We start from the raw sequence: 17169 nt of genomic DNA on the forward strand, positions 1-17169 counted from the left end.
ATGTGGCTCGAGAGAGTGTTTCTTGGTTAAGTGCCCTAATGGGTACCCTTGAATAAGAAATTGACGGATTATTGTACCGTACACTTCGAGTGTACTACTTGAGCATCTATCAAAATTCAATGATTCAATAGACATATAACTCTTGACATGGCATGAAAATTTTGAGATGAAATGATAATGTCTTAAAAGAGTATTGCATGATAAGCTCATTTTTGTTACTTGATTGATATAAAGATTTTGGTGACTAACATGTTTGATTGAATATATGTGTTTAGGCAATTTAGCCAAATGGAAGGAAAACATGATATTGTATGCTTAGATTTAATAAATAGGATTGGTAAGTTTAGTTTTCATTATACAAACTTACTAAGCATGTAATGCTTACTCCATTTATTTTTCCCTTGTTTTATAATGTTCAGAAACTCGTGAAGGTTAGAGATCACTGGAGCATCGTCACACTATCAACTAGTCATTTGGGGTATACTTAGTAAAAATCATTTTGGTATAATGGCATGTATAGGAAAACTTGGCCAATAGTGGCTTGAAAATGATGTTTTGTAACATAGCCATTGGAATGGCTAGTAATGGCTTATTTTGGTATGATTAAGTAGGTTATGATGATATATTCATATGTGATATGTTAAGTACATGTGATCTAATGATATTAATGCCTAAGTTAATCCAAGGTAAGTTTACAAACACATATGCATGTAATGGTATGCCATGATGAATGATGGAATTGTCTAATTTGAATGCTTGGGTTGGTTGGTATTGGATGTGTGTTTCAAGTACAGGTCTTGGGTGAAATTTTGGGTGAGAAATAAAGCTAGAAATGGCTTCATTTTGTCTACACGGGAAGACACATGAGCGTGTGCCTAGACCGTGTGTGGCACACGGCCTGGTAACATGGGCATGTGGTTAGACCGTGTGTCCCCTGCACCTTAATTTTGAGAAATAGAATGCTCAAAATTGAGCACATGGGCAAAGACACGGGCGTGTGTCTCAGCCGTGTGTGCCACACGGCCTAAAACACGGGCATATATCTTGGCCATGTGAAACATGCTCCTAATTTCAAATTGAATTAATTAACCACACAGCCTAGCACACGGGCGTGTGGCATGGCCATGTGTACAAGTTAGAGAGTTACATGGGGTCAAACACAGCCTGCAGCATGGGTCCAATTAAGGGACGTTTTGAATTATCTCGATAAATAAATAATGATTTACATGAATTATTTGTAAAATGTTCTAAAAGTTCTAGTAATGCTCTTAAACTCTGTTCTGACGATGGATACGGGTTAGGTGGATACCAAGTTTCAAGAGTTCAAGGATGAATTTCATAGGGATTTACAAGCTTTTTTAGGGTAGTTATTTGGACCTCCAGCAAATAGGACCATGGGAAAGGGGAAGTGTGTTTAGGGGCTTCACCTAGATTCTTTCCAAAAGATTCGGGGGCATCCAATCCCCCAACTGGACCAAGCATGATACCTCTAGTTGATGTGAGCAGTGTGCATTTACAGAATCACTCACCTGTGTTGGAAGCATCTGAGAGACCAAGTAAGCTTGAGTGTCCCAAGTTTTATGGCAATGATTTTCGACGATAGTGGACCAAGCTCAAAAGGTCGAGCTATGTAATGGCACAATTTTTACTCTCAACGAAATGGTGGTCTCCAAATGTTATCCTGGCTAGCTTACATGAAGAGTTTGCAAGATCATTTTGGATTTGGTCAGTTTGGGAACCCTATGAAAGAGTTGGTTAATCTAAAACAACAAGGTACAGTGGAACAATATCAAGATAATTTTATTGGTTTATTAAATCAATTGCTTTTTCCTGAAACATATGCCCTTAGCATTTTTCTAAGTAACTTGAAGGCCGAAATCAATCATTATCTTGACTTGTTTAAACCCTTTACTCTAATGGAAGCTTTTCAATTAGCTAGGAAGATTGAAGTGCTCTCATCTTGCTCATTAAAGAAGACCTTAGATCCTTTGAATAGTTCCCTTAGATCATTGCTCAACCCATCTGTGATATCAGCTTATTCTTTAGCTCCCACAAGGTCAGTTTCTGCATCGCAGTCTATGATTAGTACTTGATTGTAGTAGAAAAAACATATGTTTTCTCCCTACTTATTGGTTAATTTGTTCCCATTTAGTTATCTTTAGCACACATTTTAGTATTTTTATTTTAGTAAATTGCATTTTATAACCCAGTGAATCCTAGCCTATTTTATCCTTAATTTTGCTATTTTTCTGCACTAATGTCGTTGCATTAGTTAATTCCAGATTGTGTCCAGAATTGTCACCGTAGTTGACAACTGTCTGATAAGAGCCAACCATGTATGAGCTGCCCAATCTGGTATTGATGCGTGATATTCGTAATAGGTTTTAAATATTTATAATGAATCGTTCTTAAAACTAACTATTATTACAATGAAGGCAAGTGTACCTATCGAACAGTAGTATAGCTTTAGCAAGACCGAATTGTCAAACCCAAAGGAACTAAAAGTACTAGTAATGACTGACTTTCTATTATCTAGCCTACGAATAATGGGGTTTGTTTTAACTAACTAATTAACTAAACTAAGAATTCACAAAAAAATAGAATTGGGGAATTACTTTTGGAAAAACGATTGAATTAGGACAATACCTAAGGAAAAATCCACCTAGACTTCACTTGTTATTTGACTCTGAATCAGACGATTTATTCATTTGACTTGATCCGTAGAAATCCCTAAGTTATATTATTATCCCTCTCGAGACTAACAACGTCTAACCCTACGTTGAATAATTGAAATCTCTTTCTAATTAACTTCCTAGGGTTGCATTAACTCGATCTATGGATCCCTTTATTAGGTTTCACCCTAATCCGGAAAAATCTTGTCACCCTATCTCTAGCAGCGCAATCAAGTCTGCTTAATTATGAAAAAAGTACTCTTAGACAGGATTTATTCCTCCTCTGAATAAGAGCTTAACTTGAATCAATATCCTGGAATATCAAGACAAGAATTAAAAACACATAATTAAGAACAAGCCAAATATTTATCATACAATTCAGATAATAATAACAAGATCTATCTTAGGTTTCATTCTCATTAGGTATTTAGGGTTTTTAGTTCATAACTAAAAAGGTAAACATCTCAAAAGAATAATGAATACAAAACATAAAGAAAAACCCAAAACTCCTGAAGGGAAATTGAGGGGAGATCTTCAGTCTTGATGATGAATTCGACTTCTAAGATGAATCAATCGGCTTTCCTTGAGCAGTTCCCTGCTTCCTCCTCTGTGCCTCCCATTTTCCTCCTCCTTTAGGGTGTATTTATAGGCTTTGGAATGCCTAAGAACCCTCAAAATTGGCGTTTTCCGAATTGGACTCAACTTGGGCTCGACAGGGACACGCCCGTGTGCGATTACTTCAGGCCGTGGTCAAGCCTGTTAAATAGGCACGAGCGTGTGGTCCACCCGTGTGAGTTGTGCTTCAATTCTGCCAAATAGATATGTCGTGTGGTCTGCCTGTGTGAGGAAGTCCAGGCCGTGTTAATTTCGTACGTTGGCTCATTTTCTCCGTTTTTGGCCTATTTCTCGTTCCTTTCACTCTCCTATGCTCATCTAAGTATAAAATATGAAATTAAGGCATTAGGAGCATTGAATTCACCAATTTTAAGGAAAAATCATCCATAAAATACGCTAAGCATTGGATAGAAATATGTATAAATTACGATTTATCAGGTATAATTGCCCTGTACGTACAATTAAAGAAGGATCTTGAGGGAATGTCACTTGTACAGTTGAGGAGAACTTAAAAGATTGACGTGAGATAAGGAAGAGGGGATTTTTCGCTAAACTTGTAACATCCCAAAATAGGGCCTAGTCGGAACAGTGGTTTTCGGACCACAAATCCGACGTTGAAATATTTTTTTATGATTATTATGAGGTCTAGAATATAGGAATATGCATGTGTTAAAGTTTCATGAAGAACTTCTATGAGTAAGGTGTCCAATTGGAAAATAATGACCAAATTGAATAAATTGTAAAACTTGGATTCTAGAAGCAATTTGCATGAAATCAGTTTAGATTATTAATTAGAAGTTCTTAAAGAGTAATTTATCCAATTTCTAAGTTTTTTGGACAAAAATGGGCATGTATGGATAAAATTTCAAAGAAATGGCTTAAGGGCATTTTGGTCATTTGGCTAATTAATGAAATAAAACAGGAAAATAAGCCAAAAATCAGCTCATGTTCTCCACCTTGTTGCTGAAATTTGAGAGCCACCATAGCTAGGGTTTCTTCACTTTTCAAGCTCAATAGTAAGTGCTCCCAAGCCCCGTTTTTAATGTTCTTCGTTTTTTTAAAATCCCGGTAACTTACTCACTCCATTTCTACCCATATTTTGAGTTAGGGTTCATGTATGTAAAGTGACCCATGTGTGGCATGTTTATCCTTTGATGATTTATGGAGGACTATGAAAGTTCGATGTGTGTTAAACATCTTTTTCTAGGTGATTTTCATAAAAAAAACCCCTAAAAGGACATTTTGCAAAAGGTGTAAAATATGTGGTAGAAATGTGAAATAATGGAAAAATGTGGGCTGCCATAAGAGGAAAGAACATTCGGCTAGGCTTGGGTAATGTAGAAAATTCATGCATTTCATCATACGAGCCTAGGGACTAAATCGTAAATAATGTGAAAAGTTAGGCGCAAAACGATCATTTTATCTGGGGGTGAAATTTAGACTCAAAAAGGATAAGGTGAGGTATTAATGATTCATTTTTATTGTTATAAACCCCGAGGAACAAATTCTGGAGGTTGATCAAGGAAAACAAAAGGTTTCGGAATAACCGAGATGCAAAACCGAAATGGATACCAGGTAAGTTCGAATAACTTTAAGTAAACTATTTTCATGCCTAATTACATGTGTTATGAATGTATGATAATTGGTTATAATGATGGTATGAAAATCCATGAAATGTGTTAATAATAATGAAATGATAATAAATGTCTCGGTTGAAGTCAAAAAGGGAAATTCGATAGATAAACCATTGTCTGCATGTGTTGCAAAAAAGGATTTAGCCCGGACGAGTAATCTGTTGATCTCAAATATAGGAAGGATCTAGCCCGGACGGGTGTTCTTTGAGTGATCGAGCCTCTCAAAAAATATGTGTGCATTGTGGATTTAGCTCGGACGGGTAATCCGACTAGGGTCTGAATTTAGCGTAGACTGGTAATTCAGATCTGAGCTCATTATGGGTGTTTGTTGCTACAAGGGGTTTAGCCTGGACTGGTAATACCGACATCACCCTATGAGTTTACATTGCGGGGGATTTAGCCTGGACTGGTAATCCCGCCGTAAAATGTGAGGTTCGCGGGAGTGCGTACTTGAGATGATCGCTCTTATGACTTGATGGTAAATGGATAATCCATCGAGACTTCTGAGAAACTCAACGGAATTAACATGAGATATGAAAATGAAAATCTTGGATAATGAGCTCATCTAAGACAAATTACAATTATGGAACTAACTTGTCAGTTTGAGTGCATGTTATAGGGAAACTATTTCATGCTTGTTGGTTTTATTGCCTAATATGGATGCATGCTAATTAATCGGTAAGTTTACTTTCTAGTTATTCGGGCTTACTAAGCATGTAAATACTTACCCCTCCTTTTTCCTTGTCTTACAGAGCTCGTGGACTCGTGAAGATTGGGAGACGGTTGGAGAATCAACACACTATCATCTTGTTTAGCTTTGGTATATAGATACTCTTATTTTGTTCAATTGCATGTATAGGGCTTTTGTTATTTTGTTATATGTGTCATTTGATTAGCCAATATGAAAGCTTATAAAAGTATACATATTCACTTGTATATGGCCATGGAAATTGGCTCATTTTGGTGTAGGTTGTGACCTACCAAATTGTGCATGTTATGTTCCAATGTTCTTGTGATGATTAAATATGGTGTGATACAATTAGTCATATATAATATGACCAAATCACATGGGGTGGTTAGGTCACAATTTAGCAATGAGTTAAGATAACGAGCCAAGCTTAATTGAGTTACAAGTTATGGAAATCCTTAATATAAAGGGGATAACCTAGCATGTATAGAAACCGATGAGATGAGGTTTACATGCAATGAAGCATATTAAGGTCATTTAAGAGTATAATTAGATCATGTTAAGTGTTATTGAAAACTATAAGAGGATATGATTATTAGAGGGTGACCTAAGGCTTGAAAAATAGCCCAACAAGGTCTACATGGGTAGACACACGGGTATGTGTCTAGGCCGTGTATGATACACGGACCACCCCATGGGCGTGTGAAATGGTCGTGTGTCCTCTGCACCTAAAAATTTTAAGTCAGAATGCATGGTAGTAAACACACGGGTAGAGACACGGCCGTGTGTCTCAACCGTATGGCTGGCACGACTTAGCACATGGGCGTGTGTCTTGGCCGTGTGCCCCTAAATGTATGCTGACGTCATAAACAGAATGCTCGAGTTTTTGGGCACAGGCGACCACAAGGGCATGTCTAGGCCATGTGAAGGACACGGGCCAGGGACACGGGCATGTGTTTGGCCATGTAAAAACCCCTGTAGGTTTGAAATAGAAAATAAATTCAATTAATTCCACATGGGTAGGGGACACGGGCATGTGCATTGCCTCCACACGGGCGTGTGAGGTGTAACCTAGCAATTTTCCAGGAACTTTCTCAAGTTCTCGGTTTAGTCTCGGACCTTTCTCAATGTATGTTTTGGGCCCCGTAGGCCCATAATAGGGACACTAAGATGTTGTTTGATTGGGTTCAAATTGGAACGAAATTTTAATAACTAGTATTTCTCAAAAATGTTCGAGCACATGCATGGTAACGCCTCGTACCTGGTTCCGATCTCAAGTACGGGTAAGGGGTGTTACAAAACCACCATTCTTTTATCCTATTTTGAAGCTTGCGGCTATGGCAGCTTGAGCCTCCTATGGGTGAGCCAACTTGAAGACTGATGCAGATCCACTCCTGATGAGGAAATCTAAGTGTAGAAGAAAGGGAAATTGAGAGATCTAGTTGAGAAGCCTAGGAATAGTATTACCCTATGTTTTCTACTGTATAGAAGTACAATGAATGCTTTTTAAATTGTTATCTTATTAAATCTTGTTTTATTGTTTAATCTTCATGGTTTGAATGTTCTAAACACGGAAGTGTTATTTCAGTCACTAACACTAGAAGGTGTAGTGACAGTTTGAATTAATAAGCATTTCTGCAAAAGTTGAGTAAGAACTAAAGGAATTTAGTCCACTTGTTTTTAATAGTGCCATATTGCCGTCATCGGAAGGTAAGGTTAACGTGCATGGTTAAGTCCCAGATTAAATAAAATAGTGTGTTTGGTAAGATATACATTAAATTTTATTGCATTAACAATCACCTATCTGTTATACCTTGTGAGTAGTTAGTATACTACTGAAGATTCATGTTGGGGATCTCATTTTATCATTACCATATTTTATTTCATTATTTTTAAGATATTGCTCCGACAATTACCCACACAATTTAATTCAGTTTTTTTAGCTATTGCATCGAAATTAATAGACAAAGAACTATCATCCCTATGGGATTGATATCCGACAGACTCACATCTATCTACTATACTTGCATCGACAATGTACGCTTGTACATTTTTGCTGTGACATTAACAGTCGATCAGTGATCTAGTAAGCAAATCTACTTCCTAGTCTATTTTACCAGCAAAAATGACTGAATGGCAGCAGAAGAGCCTATGCTTCTGGTGTGGAGCTAAGTACCATGTCGAACACAAGTGTGTCAAATCTCATTTATACCAGTTTCTACTTGAACCTCTATCTGACAGTGTAGCTGAAGAATTTTAGGAATGCTCTGATAGGCTTGAGGAGAGTAGTCCTAAAGAAGAACCATCCAAATCCCCTATGGTTTCATTACATTCCCTCACTAGTTTACAAGGTCACAATACCATGGGCCTGGTTGCTCGAGTGGGGTCTATTTGGGCAATCATTTTGGTTGACTCAGGTAGCACACATAACTTTATCGATGCTATGCTGGTGAGCAAATTATCTCTGCCAATGGTGCACCAAAAGCAGTTGAAGGTCACTGTAGCAAATGGGAGCTGTTTGTTTACCAAGGAAGTATACAAAGGAGTTCGATGGGAAGTTCAAAACTTCCAGTTTGAAATGGATTTCATAGTATTACCACTGTGTGACATGGTGTTAGGGGTTCAGTATTTACTGGCCTTGGGGGATATTATTTGGAACTTTGATTCCTTAACTATGCAGTTTATGGTTAAGGGTGAACCATGTATTATTCATAGTATTGTTCCAAGCGCAATAGTAGCAAAAGCCAGTGGCTCGAATTCCAGATGTTTTATGGCTATGGGACAAACCTTGGGGCCGTATACCTCAGTAATGAGCTCACCTAATTAAGTGGCACTTTCTGCTAAAGTATCCAATGATAGTGAGAAATAGCTTCAAGGGTTATTGGAAGACTTTGCTGATGCTTTCCAAGTGCCAAAGGGTTTACCACAACCTCAGTTGCAAGATAATAGAATTCCTTTAAAAGATGCAGGAGTTCTGGTTAAAATTCGACCATACAGGTATCCTACCATTCAAAAGGGAGAGATGGAGAAATTGATTCAAGAGATCCTCTAAGCTAGGATAATCAGAGATAGCAATAACTCTTTTTCTTCCCCTGTAGTGATGGTCAAAAAGAAGGATGGAAGCTAGAGGTTGTGTGTTTATTATAGATAACTAAATCAACATACAATCAAGAATAAATTTCTGACTCCCATAATTGAGGAGTTGCTAGATGAATTCAGGGAAGCTCGGGTGTTTTCTAAACTGGATTTGAGGTCCGAACATCATCAAATCTGAATGTGGGAACCTGATGTACATAAAACAACATTCAGGACACATGAGGGGAATTATGAGTTTCTAGTGATGCCCTTTGGCCTTACTAATGCACCCTTCAGTTTTCAGGCTCTTATGAATTTAGTGTTCAAACTACTGTTGAGGAAGTTTGTGCTAATATTCTTTGATGACATACTGGTCTATTCAAAGTCCTGGTCCAAACATTTACAACATTTGAGAACAGTTCTCCTCATCTTAAGGGATCAACAACTGTTTGCAAAAAAGAATAAATGTTGTTTTGGTACTTCTCAAATTGAGTACCTTGGACATGTGCTATATGAGGGGACAGTATCCATGGATAAATCCAAGATTGAATTTATTTCTTCATGACCACTCCTCAATCAGTGAAAGATTTAAGAAGCTTTCTTGGACTATTTGGCTACTATAAGAGATTCATTAGAAACTACAGGTTGTTAGCCAAGTCTCTAACAGATTTATTAAAAAAGAATGGTTGGGGTTGGTCTGAATAGGAAAAATTGACTTTCCAGTCATTAAAAGAAGCTTTGTATGCAACACTAGTCTTAGTGTTACCAAATTTTCAGCTTAAATTTACAGTGGATACAAATGCCAGTGGTTTTAGAATTGGAGCAGTACTGCAACAGCAAGGGAAACCAGTGGCCTGCTTTAGCAAGGCCTTAGGTGTAAGGCACCAAGCCTTATCGATCTACAAAAAGGAGATGTTAGCAGTTTTATTGGCTGTTAGGAAGTGGCATGCCTACCTTGTGGGGAAGCATTTCAAAATTAGAACAGATCACCAAAGTCTAATGTTTTTATCTGACTAGGTAGCTATCACACCATTCTAACAACGGTGGGTAGCTAAAATGTTAGGTTATGACTTTGAGGTCTCTTACAGGAAAAGAATCAACAACAGAGAGGCTGATACTCTCTCTAGACAACCCCAGCTAGAGCGAAGTCAGTTCTTTCAGTTATCAACTAGTTTTGTCATTTCTAGTCTCTTAGAGCAGATGCAACAATCATATGAATTAGATGATAAGTTGAAAGAGATCATAGAAGGTATCAAACAACATAGTCATCAGGACCAAAAGTATTCATGGGATGGAAGATTTTTGCAAAGAAAAGGGAAAATTATAGTGGGGAAGAACGTAAATTTGCGAAAGGAATTATATCACCATTTTCATGCTAGTGTAGTAGGGGGTCACTCAAGTATCCATGCCACTAGGAATTGTTTAGCTAGTTTGTTGTACTGGAAGGGTCAAACACCAGATGTCAAACACTGGATTAGAGAGTGCTTGTTCTATCAGAGATGCAAAAGTGAGATAGTAACATCTCCAAGACTTCTACAGCCCTTATATGTGCCTAATCGAGCTTGGTCTATTATCAGTTTGGATTTCATTGAAAGATTGTCGAACTCAAAAAGGAAAAAATCCATTCTGGTTGTGGTGGACCATTTGACTAAATATGGTTATTTTTTGGCCCTATCTCACCCATATACAAATAAAGATGTAGCACAGGAGTACTTGAATCATATTTATAAACTTCATGGAATGCCTGGGTCAATTATATCAGACAGAGACAAAATTTTGTCAGTGGATATTGCAGGAACTATTTTAAAGAGCTAGTACTATCCTCAAACGGATGCTCAAATGGAGGTATTTAATCGGTGTCTTAAGAACTATCTGAGATGCATGACCAGAGAGACACCTGCAAACTGGTTTAGTTGGTTACCTTTTGCAGAATGGTTGTATAACTCTTCTTTTCACTCCTCCATTCAACTCACCCCATATAAAGCTTTGTATGGACAGCCACCTTTTAAACACACGCCTTACTTAATAGGAGTCTCATCAGTGGCAGTAGTTGACAGAAGCTTGCAGGCTCGAAAGGCTGCTAGGACCATATGAAGCAGTTAGCTGACAAACATTGGTCTGAAAGGAGTTTCCAGGTTGGTGATTTGATATAATTGCGACTGCAACCTTATAGGAAACAAATGGTTAGGAAGGCTCTTCATCAAAAATTATCTCCTAAGTACTATAGACCCTTCCATGTGATTAAGAAAGTGGGGCAGGTGGTGTATACTCTTCAATTACCCCCAGGTTCCCGTATTTATTCAACATTTCACATCTTTCAGTTAAAGAAACAATAAGGTCATCTCCTACTCAAGCTCAACTACCTTTGATTGATGCCCATGGAGCATTGTAGAAAGAACCAATAAGAATTGTGGACAGAAGAATAGTTAATAAGGGGAACCAAGTTGTTACTGAAGTTTTGGTAGAACTGATTGACTCTTTTCCTATAGATACAAAATGGGAATCTTTACCTCTGCTTTAAGAAAATTTCCTCACTTTCATCATCGAGGACAATGATCATTTTCTTGAGAGGCAGTACTTGTTACGGGATAAAAAGCTAACTAGGAAAATTGAGAGTAAAAGGGTCTTAAAATACGATGAGTTTTAGTTAAGTAAACAGTGCGTTTAATACTGAGAATAAATTATCAAAACAGTGCGTAGGGACTTATAAAATTTATTTACAATATTACTTTAAATTAAATATAAATATAATTTGATTATTCGATAAATGTAAATTTTAATTTATGATTTTAATTTATTTATTTTAAATAAATGTAAACTTTTTAAAGAATAATATAATATTAAAATAAAATAAAAATAATTAAAAAACCCAACATTAAGTTATAAGTAGTTCTTTATCTACTTATTATTTTATAGACTTTTTATAAAAAAATATATACTTCCTTTGTTTTTTTATTATAAATCAAACAAATTTTAAAAAATAAATCAGATTTAATATTTTCACTATGATCTTAGTTAAATAATTTTAAAAAATTATATTATATAAATTTTGTTATTTCATAATTATGACATATTATATTATTTTTAAGTCAATTTTCCAGATTATATTTGATTCGAACTAGATTTTATAGCACGTGAAAGTCACTCACCGCGTTGAACCACGTAATATAAAGTGTTCGTCAAACCAGGTTACCCATGAGCGGGTTATGTTTGTACTTCACATCAAATTTATAAACCTTTTCGTCAGCTGAATTGTCGGCTAAAGTCCAAACCTTTTTGCTTTCCTTTTTCACTTGTTAATTTTTTTTATTTTTTTTGTCCCTAATTATCCATCTCTTCCGACCATATATTTTATTATTTAAATAATTAAATGATTTAAGGAAATAGCTAAAAAAAACCCACAACAAATAATTTCCAAACTGAAATTAAAGGAAGAAAAAACTTATACTAATAGAATTTTATAATCTTATATATATATGCTATACGGGAAATATAAAATTACAGAAAAATAAATAAATAGCCATATTCACTCATTTACAATTTAGATAAATTATTCTTTTATACATTGTCTTTTAAATGTTTTAAGTTATATCATCACTTTTGTTTAAATTTTATGTTATAAAATTGATCTTAAATAAATTGTCTCTTTATTTTAAAATTTTATTTAATTGAATTAACTTTTAATGTTATTATATTAAGAGTAATGAATATTAAAATTTTACATATAAAATATAGTTTTTTTAAAAAAGCATTGTTACAACTCCTAAAAAGTACTAGGACGACACTTGAAGATGGTTCTCTCTTTCTCACACTATCATTAACCACTCAACCTTCCGAATTAACCACTTGTTATGAGACTGCCTGTTAATAGAGGGAACCTCCCCTTCCATCAAGCTTCCTGCTTACTAACGTTAGCCACCCATTTTTTAGTGTGAACACTCCTAGTGTAAACACTCTCTTTAAAGACCACTAGGGCCCACTTAAGAATAGCAACCTCGTACTCCTTCAAAAGAAGTAATAGAATGAGTCCCACCGTGCATGTCCCTCATGTACTTCATAATGATAACTACCCTACCATGTCACTACCAAACATACGGTATCTTTTATAAATACTATTCAATACAATGGAAAAGGAATCTTCTGCTTCATTAGTAACCTCGAGCACGTACTCTCTCACTTTTTGCCTTCCTTACTTGGTAACCTTCTTCCTCCTAAGATAGCTTGTACTCTTTATATACATTAAAAAATTACACATATATATAAATCTAATATTTATTGTTACTCTTATCCATTGTTTTGCAAGACATTAGCTATAATAAACTTTTAACTTTTATATACTTTATTGATTTTGTATTTATTAAAGAAGTCAAAAAGAAGAGTTTTTTTTTCACAAGATTGTTGTATGTATACCATAAAAACAAATCCATATTTCACATTATATATATTAAAGATATATTATAATTTAAAAAGAAAGTATATTAAAAAAATTGAAGTCTATAAAGAAAATGTTAGAAAAAATAGATTTTGAAAGTTTTGAGGTATATTCTCCATTGGTAAAGGTAGAGATTTGATTAATAAAATTATGGTTTTATATTTTACTTCATGAGACCTTCACAACGGTATATCATATACTCAAAATGATTGAGTGATGAATGAGAAATTGATGCTCAAAGTAAGGCAATTGTGAATTATGTTGAGGAAAATGAAAAGATTGATTCCACCTTGGTTAGACATCAAGTAAGAAATATGTTTATGTATGAATCAACTTAATAGTTATTAAATGACTAAGCTAATAGTCTCCTTTGCATGTAGGAGAGATATAAATTGAAACATATTTATTTAATTATAATATAAAAAATCTAATTATATTATTCTTGACAAAATTTAAATACAACAAATGAGAGGCACAGTATTAATAAAGTGAGTTTACTAAAATGTCAATCACACTTGATGGGAATTAAATTAGAATTTGAAAATGTTACTTTAGATAAGAGATATATTTAAATTTCCAAATGTTTGTTTTAAAAGTTAATTTTGAAATGCAAACTTCTTCATATCATGTGAATAAAATTATTGTCAAATATTATAATAAATTTGACATTCCATTATAAGTCGTAACTTTGACAATGGTAAATAAAACTGAAACATTTTTCTGTGAAATCAGAAAATATTAATTTATTTTTGTTAAAATGTTGTGGCAAGTTTGTAGTTTTGCTGTCTCAATAGTTGAGAGGTTATTTTGACCCCACAAAATAACGCCTCTGAAGGTTTACGAGCACACGCGTATAAATAAGATATTAAATTTTTAATTATTTACAATTCAATAAATGAGTATTAAAATATTCTTTTATATTATGATGGTGATTTTTATTTTATTTTATTATCAGCTACGTAAAAAGAAAAAAAAAAAACCTCTGACTCTCTTGGTGAATTCATTTCGTAAAACTTAAAATATACCTAGATCTCTTCTTCGGAAAGAAAAACATATCTATTATCAATTAAAAATATGAGAAGTAATAAAATTTTTATATTTAAATATTTTAATTATTAAATAATATTTTAGGATGAAGCCCATTTTATCTTTATTTATTTTTATATAAAGAGGTGGAAATGTTTGAAGCATATTCTAATTAGGGGTGATCAAAATTCAATTTAATTAAAAAAATTGAAAAAATTTTGAATTTCAAGTTAATCGAATCGACTTATTCAAATTATTTAAGTCAACACGAATAAGTAATTCGAGTTTCGAGTTTAAATACACTTTTGGTCTCTGTCAAGTTTGAAAATGAGCAAATTGGTCACTCTCTCAACAAAAAATTACAAAATAATTCAAAATATTTATAAAAATTATAAATTTTATATTTTTTAAAAAATTATAAAAATTTCAAAAAAAATTCAAAAAAATATATAAAGAAAGTTAAAAAAATTAAAAATTTTCTAGGATAATAATTTTGGGACATAAATAAGTTAATTAATGATTCAAGTTTATCATACTAAAGTATTTTTTTTTATTTTGCTCTAAACAAGTTTTCAAAATTATATGCCCTAACATGAAATTAGTTATATTGTATCAAGATTTAAATTTGATATGTTTAACTTTTTACTTTAACTCGTTTAATTTCACTCGACTCGATTTGAAAAATTTTTATATCGAATCAAGATGATAAAATAAAATTCATCAACTCAATTAACTTAAATTTTTTACTCAATTTAATCAACCCTAAACTTAACCACGCAAGTCCTATCTCACGAAACTATAACTTAGATGAACAATTTTTTACTTCCTATATAAATAAAAAATAAAAGATAGATATAATTAAAATTTGGAATAATTTTTATAAACATAAGTACGTAAACATATTCATTTCAAACTATATTTTATCCATTTATAAATGTAAAAATAAAAATAAAAAGGATTGACCAGCCGTAACAAATTAAGCCCTTAATTATCTCCAAAAAAAAAAAAAGCCCTTGAAACCCAACCGACCAATTAAATTATAAAAGTCTTTTTGTGATTAGTATTATTTATTTCAGTCAAATCCAAACGACAAACGTGCTTTTTCTTTTCCTTTCATTTATTTTTTTTATCATTTTTTCCTCAATTTCACCATGAGAGAAATGCCATTGTCACTTCTTCAGCTCTCTCTATCCTTCATATATTTATATATATTGAATTCCTTCGTATTTTATATTCAAACAAATCGAGACTTCTTTTGATCTCCTCAGTCTCCGTGTCTCTCTCTCTCTCTTTCACTCTCTGAAATGGCGTCCAAAGTGTTGATGCCAAGCTTAACCCTAAACAATGTAACCTTTCCAGGGGACAATAAAACTCAATCACATTCATTTGGGCAAGTTTCATTCCCTAAAAAAACTGGGGTTTCTTCATCAAGACAATCGGTCATCAGTAGGAGCTGTGCAGTTGCAGTAAAACCAGCAGCTCTGATGGCGACGAGTACAGCAAAACCAGCCACTAGTTATACCTTGTCTCACTTGTGGAGAGAAGTTCAAGGTTCAAACAACTGGGAAAACCTATTGGAACCATTGGACCCTCTTCTTAGAAACGAGATTATCCGATACGGAGAGTTCGTGGCAGCCTGTTACAAGGCCTTTGATCTGGATTCAAGCTCCAAGAGGTACTTGAACTGCAAGTACGGGAAAAAGAATATGTTGAAGGAGGTTGGGATGGAAAATTCAGGCTATGAAGTGAGTAAATACATTTACGCTACACCCGATGTCAATATCCCCATCCAAAACGGGGCTACTTGCGGTCGTTGGATCGGATATGTCGCCGTTTCATCGGATGAAGCTGTGAAAAGGATTGGGAGAAGGGATTTGCTGATAACCTTTCGAGGCACGGTCACCAACCATGAATGGGTTGCTAATTTCATGAGCTCACTCACGCCTGCAAGACTCGACCCGCACAACCCGAGGCCCCTAGTGAAAGTGGAGTCTGGGTTTTTGAGCTTATACACATCTGAAGAAGCTGATAGCAAGTTTGGGCTTGAAAGTTGTCGACAACAGCTCTTATCTGAGGTTTCCAGGCTATTAAACAAGTATAAAGGTGAGGAATTGAGTATAACTTTGGCTGGTCATAGTATGGGGAGTGCTTTGGCTCTTCTTTTAGCTTATGATATAGCTGAACTTGGGTTGAATAGAACGGATACCAATCACCAAGACCAAATACCAATCACTGTCTTCTCCTTTGGGGGACCTAGAGTTGGGAACACGAGTTTCAAGCAAAGATGTGAGGAACTGGGAGTCAAAGTGTTGAGAATAGCGAATGTCAATGATCCCATTACAAAGCTTCCAGGTGTTTTCTTGAATGAAAACTTAAGGGTTTTGGGAGGAAGATATGAGTTGCCATGGAGTTGTTCTTGTTATGCTCATGTTGGAGTTGAACTAGCCCTAGATTTCTTCAATGTCCAAAACCCTTCTTGTGTTCATGACCTTGAAACCTATATCAGCTTACTGAGATGGCCCAAAAGATCAGTTCACAGTAAAATTGATGAAAATGATGGGGTCGATTTGTGGAATGGGGCAAGGGGTTTTCTCTTGAATGCCCAAAATTTTTACATTTGTTCGCCTTGGATTGGTGCTGCCATCGACATGGTAAACATGGTTCAATCTCAAAATCTTAGTTAATTAGGGTAGATGAAGAATCCCATAATATAGGCCTTATACCTTGTCCTTTCCCCTCATCATTTAGAGGTTTTTGCCAAGGAAAAGGCGATTCGTAGTGACAATACATGTATTTAGAAGTAGAGCCACAAAATATTAGTTAAGTGTAGATTTAGGGAAATTCTTTTGTATAGTCTCTTAGAAAAATTCAAGAGGTATATATATCTCAAGCACAAAGAAGTGTAGAATGGTCATATTCTTAATTTAAAGATCTTATTCTTATTGCTTTACAACATTTTGGGTTGGCTGCCTTGATTCTTCTCTTTTCCAATTTATCTATTTTATTTCTATGTTCCATTATATATAG

At 34.7% G+C, this 17169-nt stretch overlaps 1 protein-coding gene across 1 annotated transcript; it reads left to right on the forward strand.

Moving 5' to 3' along the window:
- Positions 1-15420: 15420 nt before the first annotated feature.
- On the forward strand, positions 15421-17092 carry LOC107896018 (galactolipase DONGLE, chloroplastic). Its single transcript, XM_016821180.1, has one exon. The coding sequence runs from the start codon at positions 15447-15449 to the stop codon at positions 16824-16826; it is 1380 nt and encodes a 459-aa protein (XP_016676669.1). The 5' UTR covers positions 15421-15446; the 3' UTR covers positions 16827-17092.
- Positions 17093-17169: the final 77 nt, after the last annotated feature.

Source organism: Gossypium hirsutum, chromosome A10 (genome assembly GCF_007990345.1).
Source record: "Gossypium hirsutum isolate 1008001.06 chromosome A10, Gossypium_hirsutum_v2.1, whole genome shotgun sequence".
Lineage (NCBI taxonomy): Eukaryota > Viridiplantae > Streptophyta > Magnoliopsida > Malvales > Malvaceae > Gossypium > Gossypium hirsutum.

What these genes read in the sequence shown, in the direction of transcription:
- LOC107896018 (XM_016821180.1), top strand. Translation starts at nt 15,447, where the DNA reads ATGGCGTCCAAAGTGTTGATGCCAAGCTTAACCCTAAACAATGTAACC.